The sequence below is a fragment of the Ascaphus truei genome, chromosome 4, assembly GCF_040206685.1.
Source record: "Ascaphus truei isolate aAscTru1 chromosome 4, aAscTru1.hap1, whole genome shotgun sequence".
NCBI classification, from domain to species: domain Eukaryota; kingdom Metazoa; phylum Chordata; class Amphibia; order Anura; family Ascaphidae; genus Ascaphus; species Ascaphus truei.
In genome coordinates, this window is record NC_134486.1 from 5,156,938 (window position 1) to 5,177,774 (window position 20,837).

Below are 20,837 nucleotides of genomic sequence, written 5' to 3' on the forward strand. Positions count from 1 at the left end.
CTCCCAAGGTTAATTCTAGTAGATGGTTGAGTGACAGCTCGGAATCTGATGGGGAAATACCGGTGTCCAGCTGCATCAAGAGTCCAGGTAGTAGAGGCTCAGTTCAATCTTTCAGGAGGTCCTCGGGGACGCCATCAGAGGCTTCCCTAGTGTTCTCACCGTCTGGTTTAACAAATGTATTGTCTCCAGTGCCGGTTGGATCAGATTATACTGGATCTGAATCCGTGTCACCTGAGCCGTGTCCGTGGTGGTACCCGTTATTCCAGGGGTATGACCCTGAGATGAAGTACAACCGCTTCATATTACGCAGTGGCCCCATTGTAGATCATTGGTGGGAGGAAGGCAAATTCACTGTAGAGGAGTCTGCAGAAGCTCTCTTTAAGAGAGAGAGCGAGATTAAGATGGGGGTTCGCATACCTAAAGGTTCCCATAGTCTCAACCGCCGTGCCATAGTCCAAGCCACCCTGGGTTCTGGGAGTTACCTGGACAAGGAAGACAATACGGGCTAGTTAAGTTAAGTAGGGCTGACTGGTCTATCAGAATCAGGTTCCGAAAGTCCCATGGTTATCATTTCCCCTACGTTCCAGAGCCACTTTTTCAGCCGATAGAGGAACATAGGCGAGAGTGGCTAAGATTAGAAGTGATAGCCTACTTAGAGAGGAAGACGAGACATAAGGAGTTTAAAACTGAACTCGTATCTGCTCCATTATGGGTGAGTGGATGATAGATATGTGTATCTTCATGGATAGGTTGGAGATACGCCAGGGTCTACTCTGTATGGGTAAAGGATCATGACGGCAGACCAGTTAAGAAGACAGATCCCCGTTACTATAATTAGTTATTGGGTTTGCTGTATTAATTGTCTATAATCACTGTTACAGTGGATGGTACGTTCTGATATCTATGCACTATCTTTGTATGTACTATCATGGTGCACTGATTGTGAATGTATTTGTTGTCGGCCATTCTGCAGCTGTCAGGATGACGGATGGTGCAACAAATTCGGACCCAAGCGGGATCGTTGGGATTTTTCACCCAGGGGAGAATGTAACAGGGTATGTCACATCTTACCTGTTTTTCCCCGCATAGGATAACTACTACATAAGCCCTGATAAGTTCCAGGCCGTAGTGGGTTAATCTATGGGCAGTAACCCCCCTTTTCTTTCCTAGAAGAGGAAGGAAGGAAGGTGGTGTCTCATGGCCTGTGTACAGCCCCTTGAAGGTGGGTACAGTCCATGAGCCCTCCCCTTTTAGATTCTTCTAGGGAGGATCTAGAGTCAGTCTGACTCTACCCGCCAAAGAGTGAGGAATCAAAGGAGTCTTGAGTTAACCTCTGAAGAGAGAGGAAGCAGAGATCTTGCTCTACCCTCCAGAGGGAGAGGGTGTGAGGTGAGGAAATTATGAAGTCTGGCTCTTCTCCCTTAGGGGAGTAAGAGGGCTATGAGCATGCCCCATTGCAGGGAAAGCATGCCATTCTAAGCCAGCTGGCTTAGACAATACCCAGACGGAGTGCCCTAGGAGATGGAGCCTGCACCATCAAGAATGTCCTGCACTGTGGGAGATTAAGAGGAGAAGTGAAGAAAGAGAATGACAATAAAAGCTGCTAATTCAGCTGCCCTCTGCCTGGGTGTCGGTTACTGGGCAGGAGGCCGAGAAAAAAAGCACAGGTGCGCACCAAGGTAAGTGTATAATAATGTATTATAACAACAATAATGTAAAAACTTACATATAATTAAAACTTAGTTCATCTCCAGGTCTATCCTCATCTGTTGGGATCCACTGTAGATCAGGCAGGGGGGGGGGGGTGCGAATCCAATTCCTTACAGGCAACACTCCCACGCGCTGGGGCTGGCTCTGTAGCACTCACTGCAGTTTCACCTCCGCGTGTATCGGCGTGGTGTGTAACGAAGTGTGCATGCTTGGAAAAGAAGCCCCCTATAGCAGTCTCTGGATGCCAGTCTGTTTGAATAATCGCGACCGGAATGAAAACACTTGAGTGTATGCCAGCCACCAAGATTAAGGTAAGCTGGTTACACAGTTCGCGACGCGTTTCGTATAACTGGTATATTACATAGTTACATAGTTACATAGCAGATGAGGTTGAAAAAAGACGTACGTCCATCAAGTTCAACCTATGCTAAATTTAGACAACAGATACTTTATTCTATATCTATAATTACTTATTGATCCAGAGGAAGGCAAACAAAAAAACCCATTAAGGGGAAAAATTAATTCCTTCCTGACTCCAAGAATTGGCAATCGGATTAATCCCTGGATCAACATCCGTTTCCCTGTATACTTATTTGGTATATCCCTGTATACCTTTCCCATCTAAAAAGATGTCCAACCTTTTTTTGAACAAATCTATTGTATCTGCCATCACAGTCTCCATGGGTAATGAATCCCACATTGTAACTGCCCTTGCTGTAAAGAACCCTTTCCTTTGTTGCTGGTGTAATTTCCTTTCCTCCAACCTTAAGGGATGGCCCCGATTCCCTTGTACTGCCCGTGGGATGAATAGTTCTTTTGAAAGCTCCTTGTATTGTCCCTGAATATATTTGTATATAGTTATCATATCCCCTCTTAGACGCCTCTTTTCTAATGTAAATAAATCTAATATAGCTAGCCTCTCCTCATAAGTTAGAATGATCATCCCCTTTTTAATTTGGTGGCTCTTCTCTGCACTCTCTCTAGTTCCATAATGTCTTTTCTTAGGATTGGTGCCAAAAATTGTACTCCATATTCAAGGTGTGGTCTTACTAATGCTTTGTAAAGGGGCATAATTATGTTTACTTCCCTTCCATCCATTGCCCGTTTGATGCAAGATAAGATCTTGTTTGCCTTTGCATGACACTACTGCATGACATTGGGCACTATTGCTAAGCCTGCTGTCTACAAGCACTCCTAAATACTTCTCCATCAAGGATTCCCCCAATATATCTCCATTTCATTTGTAAGTCGCCTTTTTATTCTTGCATCCCAAATGCATAACCTTACATTTATTTGTATTAAACCTCATTTGCCATTTACCTGCCCACGTTTCCAGTCTCTCCAAGTCCTTCTGAAGAGAAATTACATCCTGCTCTGATTCTATTACCTTACACAATTTAGTATCATCAGCAAAGATGGAGACTTTGCTCTCGATCCCAACCTCAAGGTCATTAATAAACAAGTTAAAAAGCAGGGGTCCCAGTACCGATCCTTGAGGTACTCCACTCATGACTTTAGCCCAACCTGAAAAAGTTCCATTTTGGCAACCCTCTGTTGTCTGTCCTTTAACCAGTTTTCAATCCAGGTGCATATATTATTACTGAGTCCAATTTTCTTTATTTTGTACACCAACCTCTTGTGTGAAACCGTATCAAAAGCCTTTGCAAAATCTAAGTAGACCACATCAACTGCATTACCCTGGTCTAAATTCCTACTTACCTCCTCAAAGAAACAAATAAGGTTAGTTTGGCAAGATCTATCCTACATAAATCCATGCTGACTATTACTAATAATTTTGTTTTCCATTAGGTATTCCTGAATATTATCCCGTATTAAACCTTCAAGTAGTTTCCCTACTATTGAAGTCAGGCTTACAGGTCTGTAATTCCCTGGGTGTGATCAAGCTCCCTTTTTAAATATAGGCACCACATCTGCTTTACGCCAATCTTGTGGTACTGAGCCTGTGGAAATTGAGTCCTTGAATATTAAATATAATGGTTTTGCTATTACTGAGCTTAACTCCTTGAGAACTCTTGGGTGTATGCCATCGGGGCCAGGTGCCTTATTTACTTTAATTTTTTCAAGTCGCTTATGAACTTCTTCCTCAGTTAACCAATTGGTCATTAATATGGAGGTTGTAGCTTCCTCCTGTGGCGCTACTATTGAACTTGATTCTTCCCTGGTAAACACAGAGGCAATGAATTTGTTTAATACCTCTGCTTTTTCCTTATCTCCAATAATCTGCCTACCCATCTCACACTGAAAGGGTCCTATATTTTCTTTTCTCATTTTTTTGTTATTAAGGTACTTAAAGAACTTTTTAGGGTTGACCTTACTTTCTATTGCAATCCTTTTTTCATTATCCATTTTTGCTAATTTAATTGCCCTTTTGCAATTTTTGTTACATTCCTTATAATTCTGATACGATGTCTCTGTCCCTTCTGACTTAAAGAATCTAAACACCTGCCTCTTCTTGTCCATTTCCTCCCCTACCTGTTTATTTAGCCACATTGGTTTTGACTTATTTCTTTTATACTTATTACCCAAGGGTATACACTGATAAGTGTGTTTTTCTAACAATGTTTTAAAGACTGCCCATTTATCTTCTACATTTTTCCCTGCAAAAACATCATCCAATTGTATTACTACTAAATTAGACCTCAGTTTATTAAAATCTGCCTTTCTAAAGTTTAAAGTCTTTGCTGAACCCAAGTAATCTGTTTTTTGATAATTTATTTCAAATGAGACCATGTTATGATCACTGTTACCCAAATGTTCCAGGACTTGAATATTTGTTATTACTTCTACATTGTTTGATATGACCAAATCCAGAACTGCCCCTCTCCTGGTTGGTTCCTCAATAATTTGAGTCATATCATTATCTTTAAGCACCCCCAAAAACCTGTTTCCTTTTGTTGTAACGCTAATCTCATTGCCCCAGTCTATGTCTGGATAATTAAAATCCCCCATTATGCAAACATGACCCAGTTTTGATGCCTTCTTCATTTGCAAAAGTGTTTTAGCTTCCTCAATCTCACAGATATTTGGTGGTTTATAGCATATTCCCACAAACATTTTCTTTATACTTTTACCTCCACTGCTAATTTCTATCCACAAAGTCTCTACATTTTCATCATTCCCTTCATAGACATCATCCCTTATAATAGGTTTTAGATCCGGTTTAACATATAAACATACTCCACTTCCCCTTCTATTTGTTCGATCCTTCCGAAAAAGAGAATAACCCTCTAAATTAACGGTCCAGTCATGAGTTTCATCCCACCATGTTTCAGTAATACCTATGATATCATACTGCTCCCTGCTATTAATTCAAGCTCCCCCATTTTATCTGTCAGGCTTCTTGCATTAGCAAGCATGCATTTAAGTTTTTTTTCAGCCTGTACTATTATCTTATCTGCTCCTTCCTTTCTGCTCCCACTTGGTTTAAACTTTAGAAGTTTTCTAGTATTATCTGTATTTACTATGGGTATCTCACTGCTTGTCAAACTTGCACTTGCCCCCATTCTACCTCCATACCACCTTGTATCCTCCTCTATTCCATTTAGTTCATTATCTGTTTCATTCCCCTCCCCCCTCCATCCTAGTTTAAAATCTAGACAATGACTTAGGCATCTATGAGGGGGTCTTATATATGTCAATCACGCTACATCAGTGGTTGCACCTTTTGAGGAAACAGACCAATCATGAAGGTAGGAGTGGTGAATACATGAATCTTAAACACTCCAGATCTGGATAATAGCACATTTACCTATTACAAATAAAACATTACCCAGCCAGTATATAGTAAATAAAAGTTGTACTTACCCATGCCAGGATGGAGGCCATCTTCATCTTTGGCATATGTTTCCTTATCATCTTCAGTGGGCAAATAACTACTTGCCTGTAACTCCTTTATCACCTTAGTGATTATTAACCGCTATGTAATTAATAAATTAACCCCACTCCTGCTACCCATCTGAGAGGCCCAAACACCCTCCCTTGGGCAACTACCCCTATGCCCCACCGCCTCTATCCATTGATTGTCACTGTAGTAAACTATGCCCACACTGGGGCAATGATTACCACAATGGCAATGAACTGTCAAAATAAAAAAAATCCACAAAACTAAATATATCATATTGCAAATAAATGTTAAAAAAATAGCCAGTAAATCCATTGATTGTCACTGTGATAAACTATGCCTGCAATGGTGGCACAGATTACCACAATGGAAATGAATGGACAACCAAACAAAACATCCACAAGATAAACTACATTACAATTACATAAAAACAAACATTTGCCAAGAAATGCATTGATTGTCAATGTGGTTATCTATACCTGTAGATAAACATATTGCCAATCAATGGGCATCCTAAAAAATTACACAATTAAAAAAAATACAATCAATGTGTTTCTTACCTTTGCCGGGATGATGATTCATCCTCCTCATCCAACAGCAGCACCAACTGTTGACCCACTAAGCAATGATCCTCATCAGCACGATGTGAAGAAGTCCACGAGCCTCAGTTTGTTGCATGTGCTGTGGCAGATTGGAGATACAACTGACTACATCTGTCTACTAAACCTTGATGCAAATGCATGTGTCACCCTCAAATACAGGGTTCCCTTTCATGCCATCTGTAACATTATATGTAGAGACATTAAACATTACTTATCCCAGTACAGATCTGTGGTGTCCTCCACTGATCATCTTCCCTTCCTCTGTGAGATCTCCACTTCCCACACCTGTCTGTTAGGTACCCTTCAGTCAATTCCTTATCCATGTAACCCCCCTTACAATCCATTCCTTGTTAGTGTTTCCCTAATACTGGCCTGGGCGTCACTCCCTTGCAGGTGCCTCTCTCTGTCTGCAGTAGCAGCTGCCGCCCAGGGTACAGAAAAGCTGCTCGGGAAGGACAGCCGATTTGCTGCTTTGACTGTGTCCCATGTTCTGTGGGGGAGATGGCCAATGAGACAGGTTTGTTCCATCGCAGAAAAGCAATTCAGATGTTTAAACATATTAACTCAGAAAGAGGTATTTTTGCTGGACCAATTTATTTGTTTTGTACGATGTGCACTTCATGGACTGTCCCAAGAATTATTTACTGTTATTGTCTTACAATCTCTTCTGTGAGACTGTTTCATACATCTGTTACACTTTAATTAAGGAGTACCTTCTTACATTTCCCCTGAGGTTCCCATCCCCAACATCAGAGCACGACCTCGTGTTCCCACATGTTCTCCTTATAAAGGTTTAGATAGCAAACTGTATTGATTGATGAAGTACATTCTGGGAATTTAAAGATTGTATTACACCCCCATCTCCAACATTTATTATCTTTGGAATATTTGTTATTCCTCAACTGCCAGTGTGTACTTTTTTGTGCATTGTTTTTTTATTAATATTAGCACAAATGATAAAGGCATAGCCAATATTTTATTTGTATATAGTTAGTGACAACTACACACTTAGATCCTCACAGTAGCAACATGATACAAGAGAATGACACTGTAATACAGAAATAAGAGCAGAATACAGAGAAAATAGTTACAAGTAAATCCTTTCCTAAAGAAATAACAAATTGGTAAAACTCAGGACATGCAACAAAAAGTAGAAATATGTTGGCAATTAGAGAAATCCACACTGATAGGAGGAGAGCTCAAGGGGTAGTATTTGAGAAAGCCTACAGGTGCATGTCAGTGGCAGAGACACGAGGGACAAAAAAGAGGCAACAACAAGCACAGTACAAGCACAGAAGCTGCAAGAACTGTAATGAGAGATGCAATCATCTACAGTAATTTAATTTGTGTACTTTCTTAGATGTAGTGGAGTGTCTGAGATGCCCAATTGACCACTGGTCCAATGAAGAACGGGATAGATGTGTCCCCAAGGTGATAGAATTCCTCTCATATCAGGAGCCGTTGGGTATGATGTTGGCTGCTATGGTCTTCGTCTTCTCCATCCTTACTATTTGCATCCTGTGCATCTTCATCATACACCATGACACCCCGATGGCAAAAGCCACAAACCGGGAGCTGAGCTACATCTTATTGGTGTCCCTCATCCTCTGTTTCCTCTGCTGCCTGGTCTTCATTGGTCGTCCATCTACTCTTACCTGCCCCCTCCGAAAAACTTTATTTAGTGTGGTATTCTCAATCAGCATCTCCTCTGTCCTGGCTAAGACCATCATGGTTGTCTTGGCATTTAAAGCCACCAGACTTAACAGTCCCTTGAGGAAGTGGCTTGGACCTAAGGTCCCACGTAATGTGGTAGGACTCTGCTCCATGCTGCAGGCTGGGATTTGCTCAGCTTGGCTTCTCATCTCCCCTCCGTACCCAAAGCTGAACACCGAGTCTGAGAACCAGAAGATGATATTTGAATGTCATGATGGACAGAACCTCTTCTTTTATGTGACAGTGGGGTTCATGGGCTTTCTGGCATTGGTCAGTTTTCTAGCTGCCTTCCTGGCAAGGAACTTACCTGGCAGCTTTAATGAGGCCAAACTGATCACATTCAGCATGCTGGTGTTCTGTAGTGTCTGGGTCTCCTTTATCCCAGCATATCTGAGCACTAAAGGCAAATACATGGTGGCAGTGCAGATATTTGCCATCCTGGCCTCCAGTGCAGGACTTCTGGTCTGTATCTTTGTTCCCAAATGCTACATAATCCTGCTAAGACCTGAGAGGAACAACCGGGAGTATTTATCAGGCAGTAAAAAGTTTGGGAATTAAACAAATTGGAGTTCAGATACAGTATACGTGATTTTGTTTAGGTTCAAATTATTATTTTTTCTTTTGTGTATGTATGTATGTATGTATGTATGTATGTATGTATGTATGTACAGTATGTATGTATGTAAAGTATGTATGTATGTATGTTTTTATTTGTATAGCGCCATTAATGTAAATAGCGCTTCACAGCAGTAATACACGTGACAATCATATAAATAACAAATAATACAAATAACAGATTATGGGAGTAAGTGCTTCAGACAAAAAAGTAACATTTATGAAATGGGTCTCTGCTCCTAAGAGCTTACAATCTAATTGTTAGGTAGGGAGAACGTACAGAGACAGTAGGAGGGAGTTCTGGTAAATGTGTCTGCAGGGCGCCAAGCTTAATGTATTATGTGTATAGTATTAGCCACGGAGCTACTCATATGCTTCGTTAAGCAAGTGTGTTTTAAGGTGGGTCTTAAAGGTGGATAGAGAGGGTGCTAGTCGGATATTGAGGGGAAGGGCATTCCAGAGGTGTGGGGCAGTTAATGAGGAAGGTTTAAGGTAGGAGAGGGCTTTAGATACAAAGGGGTTAGAGAGAAGACACCCGGAACACAAAAGTCTGGTTGGTGCATAGCGAGAATTCGCTATTCATTAGCTCACGCTCTTTTACACAATAGATCTGTAACTCAGTCTGCATTTGATTCCTAATAAAAAAATACAAACCCATAATTGTTATTGGGAAGAAGTATGTGTAGAGCCAGTTAGCAGGCACTCATTTCATGGATTATTTAAATTGGTGTAAAGACAGTTTAATTAAACATCAACACTCTGAGAGAGAGGGAGAGAGAGAGAGAGAGAGAGAGATAAGGAGAGAGATGGGGGTAGAGAGAGAGATGGGGGGAGAGAGAGAGATGGGGGAGGGAGAGAGATGGGGGAGGGAGAGAGATGGGGGAGGGAGAGAGATGGGGAGAGAGGGATGGGGGAGGGAGAGAGATGGGGGAGGGGAGAGATGGGGGAGGGAGAGAGATGGGGAGGGAGAGAGATGGGGAGAGAGGGATGGGGGAGGGAGAGAGATGGGGGAGGGGAGAGATGGGGGAGGGAGAGAGATGGGGAGGGAGAGAGTTGGGGGAGGGAGAGAGATGGTGTGCTGAGCTGCACGCACCTTCTCGGCAGAATTATTCACACCGTTATTTGTGTTGCAGTTCAGTGCACGGCCTGCAGGTGACACACTGAATATCGTCGCCTATGATATTCTGAATGGTACATTACTGTTCATTAGTAACCTCACAGGTGTCTGAAACAAGATGAAATGCAGACACCTCTTGGTCTAATGACCTTATACAGTACATCTCTACTGTTGCAGGTTCATACTTTATTAAAAAACACTACATATTTACCACATCAGTCTCATAGCATTTTTACTGTACTGTACATGGCATGGGACATAGCGCTTTCTCCATGCCACACAAGACCGGCACAGTTATACCTATATGATATACAGTATTATGCAATTCAAGTCGGGACAGATTAGAGCGTCTCTATCTGAGATCTATCAGTGTATCATTAAGACGTACCCATTCTACGAAAAAGCACCAAACCGAAAAAGCTGAAAGAATTCTATTCTACACAATGTAAGCATTAAAGCAGATCTATACCATATAACCATATACAATATGTGATGTGTATATTTTGATGCATTTATGTTATAATTTGTTTGTAAATTGTAGTATGTACTGTATAGAGTACTCATATAAATTGTCATGTTGCTTACATTTTCCTGCGTTCCGGGCACCGTGTCTTCCTGCTGCAGCCCTGTTTCCCCCCAATCCTCTGGGAGATTCTACAGTCTGCTGCACGGTCTGTGTGTGTATATGGGGCTGAGGCACAGCTGTTGTTTCAGGAGAACTGAGTAGCCGAGATGGTAAGGGGCGACAGGACAGCTTGTGATCTCTTGCAGGAGTTTCGTTTCATGGTACAGCGCCTCTATCTTTAGTGGGCTCCCTGGTTTAAGGACATCAGTTCCTACTTTACCACAACACCCTTTACCCCTCCTGCCCAGGAACTGACACCCAGGCAGAGGTATATTGAACATGGGTCTTTATTTGGCATCACTGCAGCAGCTCTTCATACCGCAGAGTATGATCTCCGAAGTCCCAGATTTCTGGAGGGTGCATACCCCAATAGTAGTAGAGTATATAGTCTTGATGGTTGTCATGAGGGTGTGTGTGTGCCAGGCCAGATATATAAGGGGTCACACCCGGCTGGCCCCCCTGACTCATGTTGGGACAGGAAGGGTTAATGTATGACCTTTATAGGATAACCTGCATTTCCCTCTAACACCTGTCTTTGTCCCAGATTATGGCTGCAAGTCCCCGCAGCCCTTTGTTTTTATATTGTGGGACAACTTTGAAGAAATTGTTCTTTAAACATCAGGTTCAGTAGCCTGGGATACCTGGTGGCATCACTTCCCTCCACCCACTCAGGGACCCGATGAATCATTCTGAATGAAAAGCATATGTAGGACTCCTTTCCAGTCTTTTCTCCTGACCTGAACATGCCACGGTATGCCTCCGGTGTGAGGGCATACTGTGTGAGTAACAAAGCCTTTACATGCTGGTAGTCATCACTGTCCGGTGATGGGTTGGCCTGGAAGGTCTCCAGGCTACCCCATAAAATAGCAGTGACAACCACAAAACCCAGTCCCGTTCTGGTATACGGAACTGGCGACACTAATCTTTGAATGCTTTAAGATATCTTTCGATCTTGTCCGTGCCATAAACATTCTTACCAAAGCTGTGGTGGGACGCCTTTGGCCGGGGAGGTTGGGAAAAAGCCCGCTGGGGTCTGGGGGCTGTAGCACTTTAGAAGCAGCCATTAGCTGTGTTAGGACCAGTATGTCAGGCCAGAATCTGCACTCATGTTAAGCTTCCATTTTGTCTCATCATAACTAGTTAAGATTCTGTAGTCAGCCTTTTGCTGAAATATAATTCCTAAATGCACTCAGTTTCTGCCAAATTGCATTTCCTTTCTTTCTGGTCAGGATATTACTAGATACTTTTGTGTTGTCAATTTCCTGATGTTTTAGTTAGAATATAATAGAATGGTTCTCTGCAAGAAGCAAAATAGTGTAATATAGTTGCTAAATACTCAAGGTCTCTTTTGATAACAGACAATGAATAAGCTATGTATTCAGACAATTGCTTGTATTGGGAAAAGACACGTCCCTAAAGTCACGCCACTAATATGTCCTGCCCCTAAATCACGCCTCTAATCAAAGCTACGCCCAAGACACACCTAGTATACGCCTATGTCACGCCTATGTTACGCCTATGTTACGCCTATGTTACGCCTCTAACCAATATCTTTTTTTTTTTCTGTATAAAAGTCATTACCCTATGAGTAATAAATTGAGACAAAGGATTTGAAACCTGGCTTGCGTTACGTTTCATTTCGTTCGTCTTCCAGGCCTGATAGTTCCCCAAAGATCGAAGATAACAGTGGCAGGGCGTGGAAGCTTCTCCGGGGGAGTCTGCTGCAAACGGTGCAGATGGTGTATCCAGTCACAAGGCTTCAGTGTACTTGCAGAGGAAAGGTTCCTCTCGGTTCTGAAGCCAGGGGAGGAAATAACGGATTTTCCTTCAGTTTTTGGTGTCTAGAAGTGGGAAGTTCACAGAGGTGGTGAGTATATATGTAAATTTTTATATATGATGCTTCACCCCCTCTGGGCATTTAATAGACCTAAATTGTGACTGAAGAATTGGGATAGGCCCTTTTAAACAGAATTTTTGGTTAGAGTCCAGTAAATTCTGTGCACGACTGGACTGTTATCTCTGATCTAGCTGAACGACCATTGTATATTGTGTAAGTATAAATATTGCAATTATTTGTCATAATTAAGCTGTTTGTCTATAAGCTACTAATGGTTTATGCTGGTCTCAGACATCAATCAGGAATAATAGCTCAGAATAATGGTGTCTGTTTTAATTGTGGTGGTTTTGGTCATTGGCAGAAAGTGTGCCACTATCAGTCAGAAGCAGGGAAGTGCTGCTTTGCCCGTGGGGGCTCAGAGTGAAAGTCCCTGTAAAAAAAAAACAACACTGCTACCTTATGTAAAAGAGTTTGTTTGTAACCCTGATGAATTCCTGAATGATTTCTTGTGTGAAAGTCATGCTGATTATCATCTGTACAAAAAATATGAATATTACAGTAGCGACATACTTTATTAAAGTAAATGCCGGCGGCATGCCAGGATCTGCCCCAGCTGCCGCCAGTAATAAACGCGCGCCGCCGCGTTTCCCCCACTCACCCCCCCTCCTCATCGCGTGCAATTTACCCCCCCTTCCGGACCCCGAACCCGTCTTCTGCTCTGCCCCTCTGCTTCCCCGCACCCCCGCTTACCTTAATTTCATCTCCAGGGGTGTCGGGGAAGGCTGGGGAAGCCGGGGAAGACGGGGAAGCCGGGCGCGCATGTGACTGTGACGTCACAGTGCGCCGCCACGCGCCGCGGCTACCCGCTTCCCAGCCGCATACAGCCAGCGGCTTTTGCTCGAATAAGAGCTGCCGCTGCTGTAGTTGCTCATGATGAAATCTACATTTTAAAAGGTTTTTAAAAGGTGTATACCAAATATAGGAGAGAAATACCTCACAACAAAAGGGGAGTATATTCAGCTCTGTCCCTGGTTATAGTTTGAAAGGTTTATTCGTCCTGGCCAGGCGGATACTTTTTAAACCGGACACATTTCTTTTCGTTTGTTGTATTTCTATCTTAATAAAAGGAGGGGCACAGCCTCTCCCTTACAGTTTAAAGAATGCGAAGCATTCACATTAAAATTAACTAGCTCTGTGCATAAGCAGTTTATTTATGAGAACAAGGTAATGTAGAACTGTCTTCTTTTCCGTAAAGCAGTAAGATAATACATTTCAATTTTATTTCTACAGGATTAAGATATATTTGGGGCTATTTTTGTTTAAAATTATGGTAAGAGCTCACAAGCACTGTTTGAATTAATATATTGTATTATATATGTATATAACGCCATTAATGTACATAGCGCTTCAAAAGGAGGGTGTCCGTGGTGTGAGCGGAGTGTGATGATATCTGTCTTTAGCAGCATAGAGGTCATTAGTTATTTTAGCAAGAATTGTCTCCGTTAAATAAGCAGTGTAGAAGCCATACAAGACAGGTAAGGTCAAGCTTGCTGTTTTTTTAGTCATGGTATAACTGTTGCATGTTTGAAGATATTTTGTTTAGCTTAAGAGAGGGCATAGTTAAAACGGGATAGCATAAGATGTATTGATGGAAGTTTGCAGGAATATGAGATTTCTTTCAGGTGAATGAGTGGAAGAATATTGCCTGCTCTTGTTGGCATAGATTTGGTGTTTAGAAGTAATTTGAAATATTCCCGTTATTTAATTTTTGAAAGACCATACAAAATGCAGTTAATATGAATTAGACAGCGAAACCCGTTATCTGCTATTTGTAACTTTGAGGTTTCTGGCTGTTTTCCGAGAAAAAAAAGAGCACTTTGAAATTATTTTTTTTCTTTTTAAAGTCAGAGTGTCTTTAAAAGTTAATGGTGGCCGTGTGCTCAGCACTTTGCAAAGAGTTCAAAATTATTTGTCTATTTTAAAAGGAAATCTTTAGTTCAGGATTTCAGGATTTTTTCTTATATTGTAAATGCCACCGTTGTTAAAGGACCTACTGCAGGCTTTTTCTTTTAACACAAGCAGTAAATATTTTTATAGTCACTACACATACAAATCTATTTACCAGTTTAATTTTGCTATATATCAAGCAACCTGTTTTCATAACTATTTTTGTATTTTTGTTCACATAATTGTATAGATAATATATGAACAAAAGAGGGGAGATACATACATAGGTTATTAAATTTAATATAGCAATGTTAACTCCAAGGGCTCTTGCAGTAATAAAAAGTTGCTGCCATACTAACAGGGCTGACAGGCCCCTAGTAAAAAATAATAATACTTTTGCAGATGTCACAGCAAAGCAGGTAGCAAGCCGTCCCTATGTTGAGGGATATATCATATCTGCCAAATTTATAATTTTGTAACCATTTATTTGTTTTTGGGTATGTCCTGGAAATAGAGTTAAAGGACAGGGGATATATAGTTGCATGGGTGAGCAGGGTATACATTATATACAAGGCATTTCACATTTTTAGCAGAATAGTTACAGTGAAGTGTTTGAGGTGAAAGCCAGGAGTGACTGTGGGTGTGGGACAATAGCCATGAGTGCAGGCTGTTGGGATGCTTGATTTGTGGGGCGAGTTTTAAGGTTAGTTAGTATTAAATGACTAAAAGGTTGACACCATTTGCATCAGAGAAAATGGCAGATGGCAGTTAGGTATGAATGAGAGTAAGTGTGTATTTGGAGAAGAGAGATTGATTTGTAGTTTGAGACAGTGTTTTTGTCCCCATTTTCGAAGATTGGGACAACTCTAGCAGTTTTCAAGGTCTTAGGGATATGGCCTGCAGACAGGATAGAGTTGATTATGAAAGCAATTGGTTTGGCACAGGCTGAGGTACCAAGTTTTAGAAACTTGGATTGTAGCAAAGTCAAGTCCATATTGGTTGCTTAGTTTAAAATTTGAGGAGCATTAATAGGGAATATCTCTGTTTCATATTGTGGATGCTAATAATAGTAGTAACCATATTAATACAAGAATTTATTTCTAGGTATAAATTCTCTCCCTATGAGACACTTATGGGATGAGTTATGACCATCAGTAGTTCAAAGTAACGAATTAAGGACCATGTTATTGGTAATAAAACAATTAATAAGTATTGCATGCAACTAATATATATTTTTGAGTCTCTCTAGGCACAGGTTAAAGCTGAAAGTGCACCTACGCAAGACGGGTTAATGGTCAAGCATTTTCTACGCAAGCACGCTCTTCATCCCAGATGAAAAGGCCATTTAAAAATACTACTCATCACCAGCATTGCAGTAAAAATTTCTTATCATCATGGATACACATCACGCACGTCAAAATAGTGCCAGCCTAAGCACAAACAGCTAATAAAGACAAAGACATAGCACCTGCAAATAAGTGTTTTGATGGACACAATACTCTCTGACCACTAATCATCAAGGGAGAAAGATTATAGGCAAAAATGTCCAGGCCTCAACACACGAACTTTGAACTTTTTATTTTTACAGGTTTTTATTATTTTTCAGTTACAATGTATGCTCCATTATGTTTGTGTAAGTGGCGTCCCATAAGGATGACAAAATAGTATAAGGTATTATTTGTTTAACTCTGTTTATTTTGTTGGAATTTATAGGTTAATAGAATCTCCCTGAAGAATGATATCAGACAAACACACGGTTATGTTAATTGCTCACACGTAGAGTTAGAAACAGAAGAGAGACACCCGATACACAAGTGCTAAAAAGTAGTCTATGGGAAGAATAAGTTTCAGGGAATTTATTCCCAAATGTAGGAGTTGGGTTACTGTATGGCAGGTTTACAGGGATATCCTCAATCATACAACCACAGACATTTACTCACTTAACCAAGAATAGGTTTAGTTTAAATTAATGGCCCCGCAGAATAAAATAGCTCTAGACTATATTTTAGCATCAACAGGAGGGGCATGTATACGCCCTAGTTAAAGCGCAATGTTGTGTATTTATCCAGGATTTAGGGACCATGGGGACTTGGTGGTTGGATTGATTTGCTTTGAGCGAAGCTAGCGAATGTTTTTGTATGTGTGTGTTTGTCCTACTCATTGCTCTCTATGTATTAAGTACAGCAAAACTCTGATCCAGAAGTGCGTTGCAACCCCCACCGACGCTATGCCTCTCTGCGGTGATGATGTCGCCAGTCCCCCAGAAGAAGAGACCGAAGAAGCAATCAACTGGGCTAATATAATGTCTGGAAAAGAAAGGAATAAAGTTATGCACAACTTGGACATTTTGGTCCATCAGGACTATGAAATGGTTAACTGTTCTGTTCTTTAAATAGACTGTCTCTTAAGGATATGGGGGGACTGAGAAGAATGGATATGAGGAAGGTGGGAGGTCACAAAGGGAAGTGAGTCAACTACAAGGAAAGGATCAAGTCAGCCATTTTGACCATAGCAGGTATCTTGGTCCATTTTGCCATTCTGAGTAAATGCAGTATGAAAGATGTGTGCAAGAAGAATGTTTGTGCAGTCGCTCTTAGCAGAAATTAGCCCCCACCAATTCTCACAAATAGCTGACCCTTAGATTATGTGACATATTGAGATGTAAGCCATTTTCTAATCTATAGAAATATTTAATGATATATATATCTCTCTATTGGTTGTGTGGCATGTGGGCCACTAAGATTGTACCCTGCAATCACCCTGCCCTTTGTTATCTGGGTTTCATCCTTCCCACTTTCTATGTATCTGACACGTTACCCCAAGGGAGGCTAAGAAATCGAGAAGATCTGACCAGGACCATTAGTCCAACCCGAATTGCAGCTGAGGTTTTTATACCTAGTTTAGGTGTTCTGGATCTCTATTCTAAATTAAGTGATCTTATGGTAAATATTGATGATGCTATTAATCAGACAAGTGATGCTATTATCCGTCTGACTAATGAACAAGAGCAGATCCGAACAGTATTATTACAGAATAGAATGGCTCTTGATTATCTGCTAGCCTCACAAGGAGGTGTTTGTAAACTTGTAGGACAGAAGTGCTGTGCCTATATTGAAGATGAGTCTGGCGCTATTCATAAAGATATGGATAAGTTACAGGAAATTCAGGCGAGGATGCGTAAAGAATCCTCAGGCCTTAGCTTAAATTGGATGTCAGGACTCACTAGTTGGATCGGAGAATTGGGTATGAAAATTCTCTATGGTTTTATTGTAGTGATTAGTATAATCGCAGCAATTTTTGTTATTTTTCACTGTGCTAAGTGTGCAATGCTTTCATTTGTCTCAAGGAAACCTTCAGTTTCATCTCACGCCATGTATGCAACTGATAATTCATATGTGGCCATGAACAGAGTCTATGATACTATTGGTCCCCATAAGGCCATAGTCATAGAGAAAAGTACCTAGTAAGGGTATTTGTTCTTTTAGAGAACAAAAAGGAGGGAATTGTTAGGACCAGCATGTCAGGCCAGTATCTGCACTCATGTTAAGCTTACATTTTGTCTCATCATAACTAGTTAAGATTCTGTAGTCAGCCTTTTGCTGAAATATAATTCCTAAATGCACTCAGTTTCTGCCAAATTGCATTTCCTTTCTTTCTGGTCAGGACATTACTAGATACTTTTGTGTTGTCAATTTCCTGATGTTTTAGTTAGAATATAATAGAATGGTTCTCTGCAAGAAGCAAAATATTGTAATATAGTTGCTAAATACTCAAGGTCTCTTTTGATAACAGACAATGAATAAGCTATGTAGTCAGACAATTGCTTGTATTGGGAAAAGACACGTCCCTAAAGTCACGCCTCTAATATGTCCTGCCCCTAAATCAAGCCTCTAATCAAAGCTACGCCCAAGACACACCTAGTATACGCCTATGTCACGCCTATGTTACGCCTATGTTACGCCTATGTTATGCCTCTAACCAATATCTTTTTTTTTTCTGTATAAAAGTCATTACCCTATGAGTAATAAATTGAGACAAAGGATTTGAAACCTGGCTTGCGTTACGTTTCATTTCGTTCATCTTCCAGGCCTGATAGTTCCCCAAAGATCGAAGATAACAGTGGCAGGGCGTGGAAGCTTCTCCGGGGGAGTCTGCTGCAAACGGTGCAGATGGTGTATCCAGTCACAAGGCTTCAGTGTACTTGGCAGAGGAAAGGTTCCTCTCGGTTCTGAAGCCAGGGGAGGAAATAACGGATTTTCCTTCAAGCTGCAACCGCTGCTCAAAGGTAATTCCCACTCCCCAGTGGGCGAGGAGTGAGATGATCCCTGTAACCGGGAGACTGCTTGCCACTTAGATACCACGGCTTCACTCTCACCATCATGCTCCCCATCCTCTTCCTCGTCATCCCCGCCCTCCTTGTTTGAAAAATAATTAGAATGTCACAGATCTGAAACTTTGTCACTTTAAAAGGAGTAAGATAGTGACCCTCTGCCTGTTACATCTGTACCTGACTAACTCATTATATTATGTTGTAATAAGACAGGTTTCTCCATATGCCCAATGCCTGTAGGTCTCTTTTCTTACACAGCATCCTCTCTTTAGCTGTCTCTCCTCCCCATAAAGTTACACAGCGTGCAGATTCCATCACTAATCACCTATTAAATCCCATTTCCCCCGATGTAGAGACCCTGTAATTAGGTGAGGGTGAGCTTGTAATTACTGATCCCCATGGTACAGTTATTCACTGGACGATTTGGGTCTTTGTGATGCCCAGAGGATGTGAGAGAAGGAAACCAACCCCACTAATTAAAATGTTACAGTGTCCTCTGAGTACCAGGTTCCCATCTGCTACCTGAGATATACACACATATATATACATGGGCAATACCGAGAGGGCAAGCACAGGACTGGAGCAACAGCACTGACTGTTGGTGGGGGCTTCTATTATAAGTATATATTTATATAGGTACTTATAACTATACGTGTGACTGAGAGACCCAGCTATAAGCAGCTCAAGCAGAGACAGTGAGATATTTCATTGTTAGCATTTAACTGACAGTGAATGATTTATCTATTAGGAGCTCAGAGACAGTCTATTATTCAGCTTTTTAGGCAGCCTGAGAACAGGCATTAAGCAGCTCAGGTAGGGAGAGGCTGGCAGTGAGTTATAGGCAGCCTGAGAACAGGTATTAAGCAGCTCAGGTAGAGAGGGGCTGGCAGTGAGTTATAGGCAGCCTGAGAACAGGCATTAAGCAGCTCAGGTAGAGAGAGGCTGGCAGTGAGTTATAGGCAGCCTGAGAACAGGCATTAAGCAGCTCAGGTAGGGAGATGCTGGCAGTGAGATATAGGCATCCTGAGAACAGGCATTAAGCAGCTCAGGTAGAGAGAGGCTGGCAGTGAGTTATAGGCAGCCTGAGAACAGGCATTAAGCAGCTCAGGTAGGGAGATGCTGGCAGTGAGATATAGGCATCCTGAGAACAGGCATTAAGCAGCTCAGGTAGAGAGGGGCTGGCAGTGAGATATAGGCAGCCTGAGAACAGGCAGTAAGCAGCTCAGGTAGGGAGAGGCTGGCAGTGAGATATAGGCAGCCTGAGAACAGGCATTAAGCAGCTCAGGTAGAGAGGGGCTGGCAGTGAGATATAGGCAGCCTGAGAACAGGCATTAAGCAGCTCAGGTAGGGAGAGGCTGGCAGTGAGATATAGGCAGCCTGAGACCAGGTATTAAGCAGCTCAGGTAGAGAGAGGCTGGCAGTGAGATATAGGCAGCCTGAGAACAGGTATTAAGCAGCTCAGGTAGAGAGAGGCTGGCAGTGAGATTCAGGCAGCCTGAGAACAGGCATTAAGCAGCTCAGGTAGAGAGAGGCTGGCAGTGAGATATAGGCAGCCTGAGAACAGACAGTAAGCAGCTCAGGTAGAGAGAGGCTGGCAGTGAGATATAGGCAGCCTGAGAACAGGTATTAAGCAGCTCAGGTAGAGAGGGGCTGGCAGTGAGATATAGGCAGCTCACCTGGAGACAGAGTTTTGCTTTAAGCCGCCCAGATAACCAACACCTGGATAAAGGGAACACTCTGAGAATCATCTGGCTTCTGGCTTCCTGTGTCCGATAACGCAAAGGAAACAAACCTGTGTGAGTAATGCAAGTACATCCGCTGATATCTGACTTAGGGTCATTAACTGTGTAATAACCAGACTTTAAAATAATCAGATGTATTTATTATATAACTCTGGCAATGAGTCCTCCAAAGAGCTCACACTCTAATTGTGGTGCCTGATGCACAGGGAGATAAGATTGGGGCCATTATTTTCTATGTAATGTTATGGCAAGAGTCCCGTTCTAGCTCAGGGAGACACTTTAACACTATTCTCATGAATGTGTGACAAGGTGTCATCTTACACGACAAGGTTACACAGTTAAACAGTTACACAGCTACAGTTACACTGTTAAACAGTAACACAGTTACATAGTTACACAGTTACACAGTTACACAGTAACACAGTTACATAGTTACACAGTTACACCGTTATCCTTTATCTGTGTCAAAAAAACTCCTTATAGTCTAAGGTGGAATAACCCTATTATCTATATCACATGTAAGACTAAGTATGTGAGTAACTGCTGTGTCTATTACAGGCAGTGAGATTACTGGCAGTGATAGTATAACAGCTTCTCTTTGCCTGGGACACAGGACTAATAAGAGGAAGGTCCCAGTTACATACAGAAGACACAGCAGAGAAAGGGATTATAACAAGGGCTGCAGCCCCCATCCCTACTATAGGGGACAGAGAGAGGGTTTTTGGGTAGGTAAATGG

The 20,837-nt window shown here is 41.7% G+C and overlaps 2 protein-coding genes across 2 annotated transcripts in view; both read left to right on the top strand.

Moving 5' to 3' along the window:
* Nucleotides 1-8,460, top strand: part of LOC142492530 (extracellular calcium-sensing receptor-like) — a 32,266-nt gene extending 23,806 nt beyond the window's left edge. The window contains 2 exon segments of the mRNA XM_075595228.1: nucleotides 6,568-6,691; nucleotides 7,535-8,460. Coding sequence (XP_075451343.1) covers nucleotides 6,568-6,691; nucleotides 7,535-8,445 — 1,035 coding nt within the window. The 3' untranslated portion in view covers nucleotides 8,446-8,460.
* The window catches only part of ZNF512 (zinc finger protein 512), a 478,050-nt gene that overhangs the window by 353,844 nt on the left and 103,369 nt on the right, over nucleotides 1-20,837 (top strand). The window lies entirely within an intron of this gene.